The sequence below is a fragment of the Oryctolagus cuniculus genome, chromosome 5 (genome assembly GCF_964237555.1).
Source record: "Oryctolagus cuniculus chromosome 5, mOryCun1.1, whole genome shotgun sequence".
In the NCBI taxonomy this organism is placed as follows: domain Eukaryota; kingdom Metazoa; phylum Chordata; class Mammalia; order Lagomorpha; family Leporidae; genus Oryctolagus; species Oryctolagus cuniculus.
This window is the reverse complement of record NC_091436.1, coordinates 87541002-87555255: the sequence shown is the minus strand read 5'-3', so window position 1 is coordinate 87555255 and position 14254 is coordinate 87541002. Positions and strand designations below refer to the sequence as shown.

Sequence of the window (14254 nt, the reverse complement as noted above, 5' to 3'; positions counted from 1 at the left end):
AGATGAAAAGAAAATGGTATTGGTTTCAAGAAACTTACAATTTAATTGAGTTCAGATTGAAATAATTTAAACACAGGTCCTCACAATATTTTAGGACATATTCTCTCTATATATATTTTTTTACAGAATAGGAGACTACCACATAGGATTTTTCCATTTTTTCCCTCAATTAGGTTTCTCAAAATTATCTTATTTGCTGTAATAAATATTACAAATACTAAATAGGCCAGCAACTTTAAAATATGTTTCATCTCCTTCTGTATCTTGTTTCAAAAGTATAACCAACTCTTCTACCCAGCTTTTACCCTTTCTTTCAGCAAAATTTACTCTGGATCAAAATTTTTTCTTGCAAAGAAAAGAAAGCACCTGAAAGGAAAGAGCTAAACTGGTCCAAGGCATGCACTGCCTCAAACATATCTGTGGCTCCTAACTGAATGCTTGTGTGTATCAATGTGACTCCATCATACAGGTTTTAGCAATGCAATAGGGCAATAGCCTACTGTTTCAAAAATCAAATTTCCAACCGGAAAACATGTTGGTGAATCATGTACTAACACAAGAACAGAGGTCCAGCAAATAAACAGACCCGTGAAACTTAAGAGAGGGTAGCTGACCCTGCGTCCAATCAATAACACTGATGGTGGCTGACTCCCCACTCTGGATTCCCTGGCAGATTGATGTTTGCAAATCTGACAGAACTTAGGAGAGAAGGGAATTCCAAAGAGGTGAATAGGTTGTAAAACCTTCATTGCTGCAGCAATGGTGTTTTATATAGCTTCTCAAAATAATCTACATGCCCAATCTAACCAATGATAATTATCTAAAACCAACATGTGAAATTCTCACTGGAAGCTGAGCAGGATCTTGGTAAAAAGCCTGACTACAGGAGTGAGCTGAGAGTCCTACCTACTGAGTAGACATGAGAGAAGGAGCCATCCCTTTCTGTGCAGCTCCCGCTAAGAGAACATTAGCTCTGAGGCTGTGGGAACTATTCAGAGATGAGCCCAGGGAGGATACCATACAGAAAACAGATGAATTCTATAGTAGGGTGATGGTGATGAGGTTGCCATTACAGGAATAAATAATAACTTCTGCAGTTTTTAGCACTTGGCATCTGGGCAGGAACTAGCTCCATGTACATTCAGCAGACTCTGTGAATTACCTTGCTTGGGAATTCCAGGGATATCTTCAAAGGTGAGAGTCCGTAATGAAGGTCTCCAGAATGCGTATGACTCCACCAGGGCTTCCAAACCCATTCTAAATGGAAGGGTCAGGATGGGGGTGGACAAATGAAATTTAGTTAAGAACAGTTGGAGCTTTCACCAGTACAGGCATTTCAGAAAACAACAGCCATATTGTCAGGATGCCCCACACTAGCAAGCTAGGAGCTTGCTACAAGCAGAAAGAAATGCTTTGGAGATGGGTTACCATTCGGTCACCAGGAGCACAAGAAAACAAACTACCCAAGACACCTGTCAATAGTCTCAGAAAATTAATCCGACATGGGGATGAAGAGCTGTCCCCCTGGCCTAAGGACTGAGGTGGAGAGAGTCTATCCAGGCTGCTGTGAGTCCCAGGCTCTGCTGTGATCTGGAATGTTCCCTCTCTCCAGCCACATAAATTCTCCCTCTAGTGAGGAAGCTGTAGTCACCGAAGGATGACTTGCAAAACCACCTATCTTCTAAGGAACACTGGTTCCTTTCCCATCATTTGGTGGCTGGGCAGACAGCTCAGGAGATCAACCATCCAAAGAAACCTGACCTCTCTCAGGGACACAATGTCCACTACCACCCAGTGCAGCAGGCTGAACTCTGCTTAAAACAGCAAGAAGGGCCAGGAGAGGGCAGCACCTGTCTCTCCCGCCAGTGTGTAGGGCTATCTGGTATATGAAATCAGTATAAGAGGTCTCTAAGAAGTCCATGGAAAATGCACAATATGGAAACACTATGTATTTCAAAAAAATTATGTGTCAAAGCAAAAAACATATTTTAATTCCATTTCCACAAACTATTTGAACTACCATTGCCGTTCAAACATGTTATAACATGTTGTCATGGGGCTGGCGCTGTGGCGTAGCAGGTAAAGCTGCTGCCTGCAGTGCCAGCATCCCATATGGGTGCTGATTCGAGTCCCAGGTGCTCCACTTACAAACCAGCTCTCTGCTATGGCCTGGGAAAGCAGTAGAAGATTGTGCAAGTCCTTGGGCCCCTGCACCTGTGTGAGGGACCTGGAAGAAGCTCCTGGCTCCTGATCAATGCAACTCCAACCATTGCAGCCAATTGGGGAGTGGACCAGCAGATGGAAGACCTCTCTCTTTTTCTCTCTCTCTCTCTGCCTCTGCCTCTCCTTCTCTCTGTGTAACTCTTTCAAGTAAATAAATAAATTTTTTATTTAAAAATGTTATCTTAAAGCCCAGACACACACTTAATAGATTACAAGACAAACTGGGTATGGGCTACATGCTATACATGTATTTTAAAATAGGGGCAACTACTCTAAACACGTATCTGAGTCCCTTCCTATCACAGTGATTCAGAGTTTCTCTTTTTTATATCAGGTACCTAATTCTTCTGGGTTCTGAGACTGAAACCTCTCACTCAACTAGCTCATGTTCGAGACAGTCACACCTGAGACCTCACCACTTGTCCATAAGCAATTTGTTAGTCTAGGTGACACTGCTCTTTTCATTTAACTTACACCACTTCCTGAGGCATTAAGTGCTATTCAGACATCTCTTGTGACTGTCAGAGAGCCTTAGTATCTTATTGTAGGTGCTACGTCATCTAGGTTAAAACTATAAACCAAGATGAGAGTAACCATACCAAAATACCACACCACTTACATATTATAGTGAAAGCTCTCCAGACCCCAGAGGAACAGATTTGTACTGATGAAATTATCACACACTACTCGCCCTTCTGTTCTCAGGTTTTACCTACAGAATTTGCTTCCTTTGAGTGTGCAGGGTACATCTCTGTTAATTTATGGATTTCTGTCTTCAGTCAATGAAGAGCATGACAGGAGAAGGCTGTGCATGTGTGAGGAGTAGTATGTGCCTGCACAAGCTTGCATACACGAACACATCTCGTTATGAGACCATACATGCATGTGACTCACCTCTTAAGTCATAGACTCAGAGGTGCCACCATGGGAGGGCTTCAGAGAGAGGTTCCCAACCCCCCGAGGAGCTAGAGTTGGATATCAAAGTGTGGGCAGGGCACAGAGGAACCTGCACCTGCTTTACCTGAGCCACCTAAGAGGGAGAACAGAATCTGGCCCCTGATATAAATGATGTGCCACACAGAAGATTATTTAGTGTAAAGGACAATAGATTCAGCTCAGGAGAACTGGACTGTTGATTGCAACATACTAAATCTCATTGTGTGACCTTAAATCAATGTCTTCACTGCCTGCATTTCAGTTTCCCATAGAGTGACAGTTAGACTGCAAAAGCTCTGAGACCCCTTCCAGCTCTGAAATTGTTTCATTCTGAATGTTTCCAAATCAGACATCTTATGGCCATTATAAGTGGTCAAACTACAATCAAAATCCAAGATCATGCCAATCAATAATATACTTTGTACATTAAAAATACAGATTTCTAGGGAGTGAGGAAGGCTTGGTTAGCCTCAAAATGCCATGTTGCCTGCTGTACAAGACAATTTCAGTGTTTTGTGGTTTTTTTTGCAGCAAAATACACTATCTTTTAATTTCATTGTCTCAGGAGCATTTTGAAGTATCCTTGTATTTAACTCTGAAATTATGAATGGTGAGTGCTGTTTAGCTGGTTACCCTACATTTGAATACAAAATTTTCACTACTTCCTAGCATCAAGATGTTTCAAAATGCAAAAGACTCAGGAAACATTTTTATTTTTAAAAACTGCTTTTTTTTACTACCACATAGGTGAGTTTTGATGTCGGTAATTTTAAATATTAAAGACATCAAAGTGGATACTAAGATAATTATGAAGTATCCACTAGACTTTGAAATTTGTTAACCATAGGGATATGCACTGCTGCATAATATTTGCTTTACAATGCAAACTTTATTATGCTTCAAATGTAAATTTGTAAGCCAAATTCTGGGCAGAAGTTATTGATGCTCACAAATACATAATCTAAGCTTTAAAGAGATGCTCCAAAGGTGGTATTTCTACAAGCGATCTGATTCTAAACTACTGATATTTTTCCAGAGGCTGCTAATTCACACTGCAAGTTCCAGAAAGGATTTCAGATATTTTGCAGGAAACAGTTATAAAATATTTATTAGCTGAATCTGGACTTTTGTTAAAAAGCCTTCATTTTCTCCAGTAATGGAGACTTTTCCCGTCTAGTCAAAGAAAAGATAAAAGGCACCTCCTGCAGGAGTGTAGCCAAGGCGATAATTTATACAAGATGCCTTTGAACAATTTCCACATTTTATCACCACCTTAATTTATGCTATCAAATGGCCAAGTTTATTTAGTAAAATGGTTATGTTTTTCCTGAAGTATTTAAAGAGAAGAAATTTTTGTACCTTCCTGAGTAAAAACTTTTATAGGGTCAAACTTAAGGCCTAACTGAAGAATGAAACTATTCTCAGCACATAAATTCTCTCTCACATAGCAAATGTCTTGCAGGAGAGCTTTCAAGGGCCGAAGCTACTGATTCCTATAAAATAGGCTGTGGAGCTGTAAATAGCCAGGGAAGGATAATTTTTAATTAAAGCAAATCATTTTATAAAGTTTAAACAATCACACAAATCCATGTTTACTTCTTGTCCTACATAATTTGTTTATTTCATTTATGGAGAAAAATAAAAATAAAATTTGTTTTTAAAAAGAGTAACAACAGCACAGCAGAACAAGGAGTATTAAATGAATACACTGAACCTTTCTCGTGGGTTTTATTCCCTACTACTGTACACGAAAAAATATTACAATTTCCTCCATGTTCCCAAAAGCACTGTACCATCCACCACATCTTACATATAATAAGGGCTATTTTTAAGAGAAAATAACACAGAGATCACAAATTAAAACGGACTAAATTCCCTCTTCTCTGTGTTTATCATTGGAAAATATTAAAATCAGATTTTTAAAAATGGGAAATGTTAGCTGACAGATACTTAGCATTCCAAAGTGAGCAATGAAGAACCCATCTGTGATAAGCAAGAAAAATAATTTCAGTGAGAAAAAAAAAGTAGAAACTTTATTTCACCAGCCAGAAAACTACATAGAGGCCCAACGTGCTTAGTACGTATCTGTACTAAGATATTATTTAAACACTTGGAACAAAATTTAAAAATTAAATATTAACAAAATTTATTACATGTTTAAATATAATTCATTATTTACCACATCTCTATTAAAAACATTAGCACTATTAGAACCAGGAAAGAAACAGTAGCAAACACCACAGATGCCATGCCTATATATCCTTGAAACAGGCAAAAGGTAGGTAAAACCCAAATCAAACCTAGCATCTTGATCTTACCATACTGAACAGGCTTAGTAGTTTATTTTCACCATTGCCACTGATTGTTTTTCCACTCATCAAATTTAAATAACCAAATGTCCTTTTATTGTACTCACATATCCAGAATTCATCCTAAAAACTTGATATATGCATCTATCATCCCATTTCCACTTGTAGAAGGCTCACTCACTATTACTATCTATCTAAAATATGCTTTAAAAGTTTAATTTATTGCTTACTAAAGGAACTGGGAAGGCACAAGCAGCATGACCTCCGGTGCCATCAACAGTGAGGTCTTTGCAAGAGCAGATAGCTTGGACATCATTTCTGGTGCACCCTCTCCACATCTGTCTTACTCTCCTGAAATTTTTGTGAGTTTTAATAAATTCCTTCTCTCTTCAAAAAAAATGAACTAAAAGCACAGAAGATTCTTAAATGGATAAAGACTATTCTGCTATAGCCAAAATAATAAAAAAGAAAAAAAATCACCAAAGCATTTGTCAAGGCAGAAACGGAATCAACCTGAAGGTTCCCTTTAGCAATCTGCACTAAGTGACCATTTCAAGTTACAAAATTATGGTTCAGCTTGCATTTAATTTTCAGAAACTCCTCTGAAAAACAAGTTAACCAGTAACTACTGTAACATTAACAAAGCTATGCAAATTTTTTTCTCTACATTGAAACAAACAGAGAAAAAGACAAAATAATTTAATACAGGAGACAACTATACTGCACTACAAGAGTCATCAAAAAGTTCATAGAAAAATACAATTAAAAGACAACAGTTTGGGGGTGCAAAAGTTTTTGAAATCCATATATACTTTTTCAATGATGCCAATTTTCCATGAACTTTTTGAAAACCCTTGTGCCAGCAAAGCTTCCCACCAAGAGAAGAATTTGAGAGGGAAACCCTTCTATTAGTCTTACTAATCAACCAGTACTAAGTTAAATGTCACTCTACTTCTTTAGCATTCTAGTCGCATTCTATTTCTTATACTCATGATGTGTAAATGATGTCACTGTGTTAAAGAAAAAAAAAAGATGACATTAAGTCTCTGCGAGCATTGAGTGTATTCTGAGAAAATGATTTTGTCATATACCCTGACCAATTAATCAGCTGAAAGAATTAAAAATTAAAAATCTGGACTATTATCTCACTGTTTTCTCCCTAAAATTTCAAATGAAATTGTGTCTAGAAGTGAAGACTGAATTTCATTTAGACACAGCCTACGTGTGTCAGCTTTAATGCCAACTTTTCAAGGAGCATTAGAATAATTTGGGGAGTAAAGTCATAAAAATTGCTCAAACACTTACAAAAAATCTTTTTAAAATTTTTAAGTCAAAACCTTATTACCCTAAAAAGGCATTTTGAGAACTTATTCTGTTATTACTTTCTATTACTTCTAACAGTTATTTTAGAAAATGTTTCACTGAACTGTATTGGAATCAATTCATATGAATAAATTAAAGAACTCTTGGCACACAGACTAGATGATCTGCTTTTTGATAAAAGTAATGGAGTGGAATTCATTTTTGTAGCTCTCCTACTTAGTACAAACACAGTAAAACACAACACAGAAAAAATAAACAAGTGTGTGGTTGTCAGCAGAGCCAAGACAAATTTGGAAACTAAAGAACATCAGCTCTCTTGGCAATAGGTAGTGTTTCATATTCCAGTTGGACATCTGAATTAACAAGAGACCCCATGATACTCCCCAGACAGAATCAATAGACAGTTGTGTCATCACTATGGAAATACTAGACCAATACTAAAGGCAGTTGGGATACTGAGGCCCCTGGGCCTGTAACTGCAGGCTTCTTCAAGGCTCCTTCAGAAACAACACACAAAGTACACCCTAAGAGTTTCCATCTTCACCCCCACATCATGCATGAAAATTCATGTTAGGGCAGGCTACACCACTACATCCAAAAATAAATAACCTCCAAGGTACAACTATATGAGCAAAAATCAGAAATGATTTCAACACCATATCAGTGAATTGAACTGTTTACTTGGTAATAGAAAATTCATAATAAATATCAAATATGTTTCTCATATTTGGAATGTTCTTCATTGACACATACCTGTTACGCCCAGAGTCTCGGAAGCCTTTGGCAAATGGGTTTCTATCTATCTTCAGCCGAGTAATCTGTAGAATAGAAAAAAAAAATCATATCAAATCTCACATACACATCAAGTAAAGGTTATTGAAAGCAGAAATGATTGCAGAACTGCGTATGATTCAAAAATTAACTGTTGATGGAGTCTACTGTTTCTCTATTCCGAGTATTTAATATTTTATCAGTAAAGCTAAAGAAAATTTCAGAAATCATCCAGAATATTCAACTATTATGAGGAAGACACTTCACTCCTTTTTAATCTCCACCGGGAAAAGAATGTTTTGCTTTTACTTTCCTGATAAAGAAGACTGAACGGTCTGTGAATTACTTACTGTATGTTTGACAACCAGAGAATTCTCAATGAATTCTGTGATATGGTTTAGATCTGTTTCCCTTGCAGGGGAACACCTAATTCCCAACTCGTACTTAACAGCTATTTACATGTTTGAATGTTAAGACTCTGTGCTGCCTTCTCTTCCTCAGAATTAGGTAATACACACACTCCATTATTCTTCTGCCTCTCTGTTTTCACATCTCCTCTAATCTTCTTTGTGACTCTCATCTCAAAGTTTTTTTCTTTCATCTTTTATCTGTGGAGTCTGAACCTGGTCAGAGTGCTACAGAGAATGAGTAACCAGAGTTAACTAATACATGAAGGTCCTTCTGGCACTGAATATCATACATGCAGAAGAAATAAGTATGTTTTAACGTTAACTAGAGCTCCAATTTGCTGACTCATAACCAGCTTCTTGCCCACTAAGATGCCAAGATATTGAGGGGAATAATTTTAGAAATGGCCTAATCATCTCTATTAAGTTTTTTTAGTTATGCCATCCTGAACTTGATTCTAATAAATAATAATCCCATCTGTTTCTATTACCAAATCCCTGCTTTGTCAGAGAAATTAACAGCCTGTTTTCTAAGAGGCACATTGTGTTTTGTTTCCCAAATACCGTGGCTTAATGAAATCTGTAAAGTTAATGAACAAACTTCTGACTGCAGCACTTAGTCTGAAATCTGCTGGCCAACATTAGGGCATGGAAAGGCCTCTTTGTAAAGTGATCTGCCGTCCCTAATACAGTTTACACATATTCTCAGTCATTCACCCACACTGGATGCTGGTGTTGCAGGCAGCAGCTTTACCTACTGTGCCACAATGTTGGCCCCAGTAGTCAGAAAATTTAAAAGTGAGTATGATTGGATTTTGTAAAATTCCCTTCTAATTTTCCATCCTCTTAATCAACCTGTCAGTGTTTGCTAGTCACCAACACATGCCAAAACCCCATTGCACAGCACTTACTGTATCACAGAGGGTGGGAAAAAATATATACACAGATGGGTCTGGCACTGTGGCATAGCAGGTAAAGCACCAACTTGAGTCCCAGCTGCAGCACTTCTGATCCAGCTCCCTGTTAACGCACCTGGGGAAGCAGCAGATGATGGCCCAAGTACCTGGGCTCCTGCTCCCACGTGAGAGACCAGAGAGAAGCTCCTTGCTTCAGATAGGCCCAGCTCCGGCCATTAGGGCCATCTGAAGAAAGAACCAGTGGATGGAAGCTCTCTCTTTTATGTCTCTCACCCTCTCTCTGTAACTCTGACTTCCAAATTAATAATTAAAAAAATACATACATAACACACAACACAATTAACTTGTGTGTACACAAGATATAGAAAAGATGAACTCAGGCAATTAAAAAGCATATTAAATATCTCTATTTTCTCTTTGTGAATTAATTTTTTCCCAAGAAATCATCTCTACCTAATATATTTCTTTTTTTTTTTTTTTGACAGGCAGAGTTAGACAGTGAGAGAGCAAGACAGAGACAGAGAGAAAGGTTTTCCTTTCCGTTTCTACCTAATATATTTCAAGGGTATCTTCCTAGAGCCTAGGAAGACTAGAAGGGTTAAAGGAGTTTGGATTTTAAAAAATAGGGAAAGCTAGGTGTGGTTCATTTTAGTGACAAATATACTAATATGGGATTTTAATAATGGGGGAAATTTCAGTTATGTTTTATAAATTTTTGAATATTCTGAAATAAAATATATTTTAAAAGAGTATCTTCCAAATTCTAAAGTTACCCTTTATGTTCCTTCCTAAAAGCCTGTATCACAGAGTGGCAATGTATGAGAGAACAGCTCAGCCCTGGTGAGAACGGGCATCTTCACTCCAGGGAGGGCAGCTGAGCCTCTGAGTCCTAAGGGAGGACACACTGGACAGGATCCAAAGCTCCTGAGCAGTTTTACAACAGAAAGCACAGTGAAGATTATAAAGCCTTACATTTTTAACCGAGATTTATAAGAATGCAAAAGAGGTAGAGAGGCCTAAAACAACTCTGCTGATCACTGGGAATTTTTTAAATCTACCACAGACCACATTATCCTCCATTACATAGCTGCATCTTATGGAAACTTCCTGGAATTGCATATTAAATTGCATTAAACATTTGTTTCTGATCCAGTCCTCCACCTAGGTGACACATGTAAACATAGCCTTAAAGAAACATATATATATTATACATAGAGAAAAACATTTCCCTTCTTAAATTGTTTTCAACTTTATAAAAGTTGATGATCTCTCAGACTATACAATCATTGATCTCTCAGACAATAAGCATGTAAATCACCCTCTCACAATAAAAGCATTCCTTGAAAAAAATAGTACTATTTGCAAAGATGCCAAAATGATTCTACAGGATAAATTCTTCTGAAATATTTCTCATAATTCATTGGCTATAATCTTAAATTAAAATGAATTACTAAATCTCATGCTCCATGATACAATTCACTTTTTAATATGCAACACGTGTATTTCCTAGCAATAAACATGCTGATTTTTAATTATGACATCACAATTCATTATCTCAAAACAGCAAGTAAGCCTGTGCTGTCAGCGACAAGACATAATCTTGTCTAAAGAAGCACTTTTTAGGGTATCCTTACTTGGAGAATCACGGAAAAAGAATTGTTATTACTATACATGTACATATATTTATATATATATATAATATGTATATATGGGAATGTCAAAGGTTAATGTGAAAATAAACTTTTTCTTCTATAATTACATTTTGATAACACAGAAAAAGATATCTTACTACTAATAGCTGAAATGAAATGTCAAGAAAGACACCAGTTCTGACAACTCTACCTGCTGATTCTGGTAAGCAGTGACCGTTGTGAAGACAGTTTCTGGAAAGGAGAAGGCCTTCACTCCCTCCCCGGATGGGACAGGCTTGATGGGAGAAAGATCATCTCCACAGTCTTTACGGATGACATGCACTCGAGGTTGGTATTTATGCATAGAATGAAGAATAATCTACATCAAGGAAAGAAAGGCCAGATTTATCAGACTCATCTCCCCAATCGACACGACTAAATATTTAATGTGTAAAAGAAATTCCTGTGGGAAATTAATGTTTTCAAGGAGTCAGAAGTGGCAATTTAACAGGCTGCATCAGAACTGGAGAGGAAGGGCTAGGAAAGTTTTTGCAGAATGCACATAAAAATACAAATTAAAAATCACCATGTCAATGAAACCCTGGTACAACCATGTGAACTTATCAAATGTTTTGTTGTGGAAAATACAAGAATAAATTCTTAAGCATTTTGTGTATAATGGTCCAAAAGGAACAGAATCCAAACCAAAAAAAAAAAAAAAAAAAAAAAAAAAACAAAAAAAAAAACCTGAGATTGAAACAGTTATTTAAATTGTACCAACACCTATTCTCTAAAAATAATTTTTTGCACACAAGATTTTCTTCAGAGAAAATGTTTCCTCTACACATAGAGTACCTAAAATGTAATATATTGGAGTGAAATGGACAGTCTGAATTTTGATAATTGTTAACAGCTCTTGTCTCTTCTGTTGAGGAACAGTGTTTTTTTTTTTATATACTATCTGTTGAACTCTTTTACTTAGTGTAGGGTTAACTTTACGATCATTGAGTAAACTGAAAGTAGATCTTTGTAAAAACTAAGAGTGGGAAGGAATAGGAGAGGGAAGAGGAAGAAGGGTTAGTGTGTGGGCACAAGGGAAGTTTGCATAGGAAGTATCACTGTGTTCCTAAATCTGCTTATATGAAATACATGAAACTTGTATAAAAAATAAAATTTTTTAAAAGAAAATGTTCCCTCCATCTCTGACCCTAAATGTCCACTCAAGGGTAAGGGGAATATTAAGGATCTGCTTTGTGTGTACCTCACAAAGTTTCTAGTCAGGAGAGCCCAGTATGAAAGCCGCCATCGTAACAAAGCTCCCAAGACTCAAACTCCAGAGAATGGAAAAGCTGGTCCTCTCAGACTCCGGGGGAATCTGATAATATGAGTAAACTACCTCCTAGCCAGTGATTCTATTCCTGAGAATCTATCCTAACTAAACACTGCACATTCAGAAGAGCTGCTCATGTACAAAGCTGTGCGTCACATTATACATGACGGCAGGTAAACTATCAACCCCTTACATGCCCCATATGAGTAGATTTCCTGGGTAAATGAAAATCCACACAATGGAATACAATGTTACTAATGTTACTAAGAAATCTTTAAACACATAATGAAATACTTCTCTGTAAAAATTTTATTTTTAGACAAAAGCAAGAGCTCCTATCTGATGTTTCAATCCCCAAATGCCCACAACAGCAGGAGCTGGGCCAGGCCAAAGCCAGAAGCCTGGAACACAATTTAGGTCTCTAACCTGGGTGGCAGCCCAAGCACCTGAGCCATCACCTGCTATCTCCCAGGATGCACATTAGCGAAAGCAGGAACTGGGAGCAGAGCTGGGACTCAAACCAAGGAACTCCTATAAGGGGTATGGGTGACCCAAGCAGTAACTTCACCAGTGTGCCAAACACCTGCTCTTCCTTTCTAAGTGATAAATGATAAAAGAAGAAGTAAATTATTTATAAATTTACCACAACTACATAAAAATAGAGTAAAATAAAAAGACCCAAGCAAAGACATGAACAGTAATCATCTCTGGATGTTGGTATTATGGGTGAATTTTTTTCTTCTTTCTAAGTTCTATGCTTTCAAGACTGAGAGGGATAGAGTGAAGAAATAGACTCATCCAATGGGATCTCCTACCGGCTGCTGGGATTCCATATTCAGGTATTTATTAATGAGTTAATTAACAAATCTGTATCTTCCCCGAGATAAAATCTGACTTGATGTTTCTGGGTGTAATGAATTTAGAGGGAAAATAAAATTCTCAGGAAAACTCAGGGGTTAACCTGAGTGATGTTTTTTAGTCTATGAGCAGTACAATAAGCGAAATTTGGAATCTTTGGTCAGGCCAGACATCAACAGTTCTGCACCTGGAGAGTGCACCTGTTGCAACAGCAGGATGTCTTTATCCTCTGCCAGTAACAAACACTGAGGTCAGGGCTTTGTTTTTTTTTTTTGAATTTTCCCTCTCTCAATGGGACAGAGGCCAGATATACTGAGTGTGACCAGCAGACATGCTTGTTGAGGAGTAGCATGAGTATGAAAGAAGAACGAAAGGAGACAAGAGCCCACATCATCACCTAGGGACATGAACAGGGTTCTGCAGCCCCTGGAAAAGTCTCTTTCCATGTCTAACAAAAGGGCAGAGTTTCAATGACCGTTAGTAACTCATGAGATCAATTTAGAGAGTTGTAATCAGAATTTTTTTAAATAAAATCATCAAACATAGAGTATGCTGCTTGTAGTAAGAATAAGTATGGTTTTGCAAAATATTTTCCATTATCTGTGTGGATGTGTATGGACTAGATCGTAACATAAAATGTATGACTTGCTGTGAGACACTTAAAAAATTTGAAAAACACAGAAGCAACATTGAATTCCAATGATTCAAACATTTACTGTACTCTAGACAGATTTTCAGTGAGTATGAAATATTTTTATCTTCATTTCCTCAGTATATTATCTGAGCATAATGTTCACTGATCCTCAGTCTGAAAAATATGTGGGGCTGAAAAGTATCTTGAAAATATTTCAGATTAACATGAGGATTCTGCATGACATTACACTTGACACACTTAAGTCTGCACAAAACTGACACTAACACCCCGATCTATAGCTGAAGACGTTAAGGTCTACAGGAAGCGAGACGCCTCTGAATCCTCAGGGCTGGACCTGGAAGCTGGGTTCCTTGGCCATCATCCCAGCATGACGTCTGTGTGCCTGCATCACCACTGGAACAGGCCCAGCAAAGGAAACACAAAGAAGGTTCTCGGCCTGTAGAGGCATTGAGGTTAACCCCACCTGGCGCTGCATTTACCACATGACTCCGAAAAATAACCGTCCTGGTCCTTTTCTCAAATTATTCTATATTTTTACCTTAACATGCTCTTTAAATATGAACATAAAACAGCAAATGACCAATTATTTAATAAAAACTGTTAAACCCTGTTTTTCCCCTTCCTCATTTCTTAACTAACTTCCTTCAGTACAAAATTGGCATACACTTGATATACTGGGTAGCAGCAAAGTGTGAAGGAGATTTCTTCTTCTACAAACTAAGAAACAAAATGTCAATGGTAAACAAATAATAATAAACAAAACAATAGCACTTACAAACTTCCAGGGAAAATCAGCAACCTTTTAGAAACAAATTCCAAAGCAGAAAGAAAAAAGTGACTTTACATTAAACAAAAATAAGTGTACATCCCATTTCAAAGACTGGAATGAACTAA

The 14254-nt window shown here is 37.4% G+C and overlaps 1 protein-coding gene and 1 long non-coding RNA gene across 3 annotated transcripts in view; one reads left to right on the top strand and one right to left on the bottom strand.

Annotated features, from left to right (window-relative positions):
* Window positions 1-14254, bottom strand: part of TBX18 (T-box transcription factor 18) — a 30637-nt gene that overhangs the window by 3039 nt on the left and 13344 nt on the right. Inside the window, exons 5-7 of the mRNA XM_008263171.4 lie at window positions 10729-10896; window positions 7545-7609; window positions 1163-1257 (exon numbers count right to left, since the gene is read on the bottom strand). Of these exons, the coding sequence (XP_008261393.4) occupies window positions 1163-1257; window positions 7545-7609; window positions 10729-10896 (328 nt within the window). The remainder of the gene's footprint in view (window positions 1-1162; window positions 1258-7544; window positions 7610-10728; window positions 10897-14254) is intronic.
* On the top strand, window positions 10452-14028 carry LOC103349809 (uncharacterized). 2 transcript variants are annotated; one of them, XR_011388969.1, is made up of 4 exons: window positions 10452-10559; window positions 10661-10865; window positions 12598-12686; window positions 13639-14028. It is a non-coding gene; the product is annotated as an uncharacterized lncRNA (long non-coding RNA). The 2 variants fall into 2 exon arrangements; XR_007922895.2 differs by having other exon boundaries at window positions 13558-14028.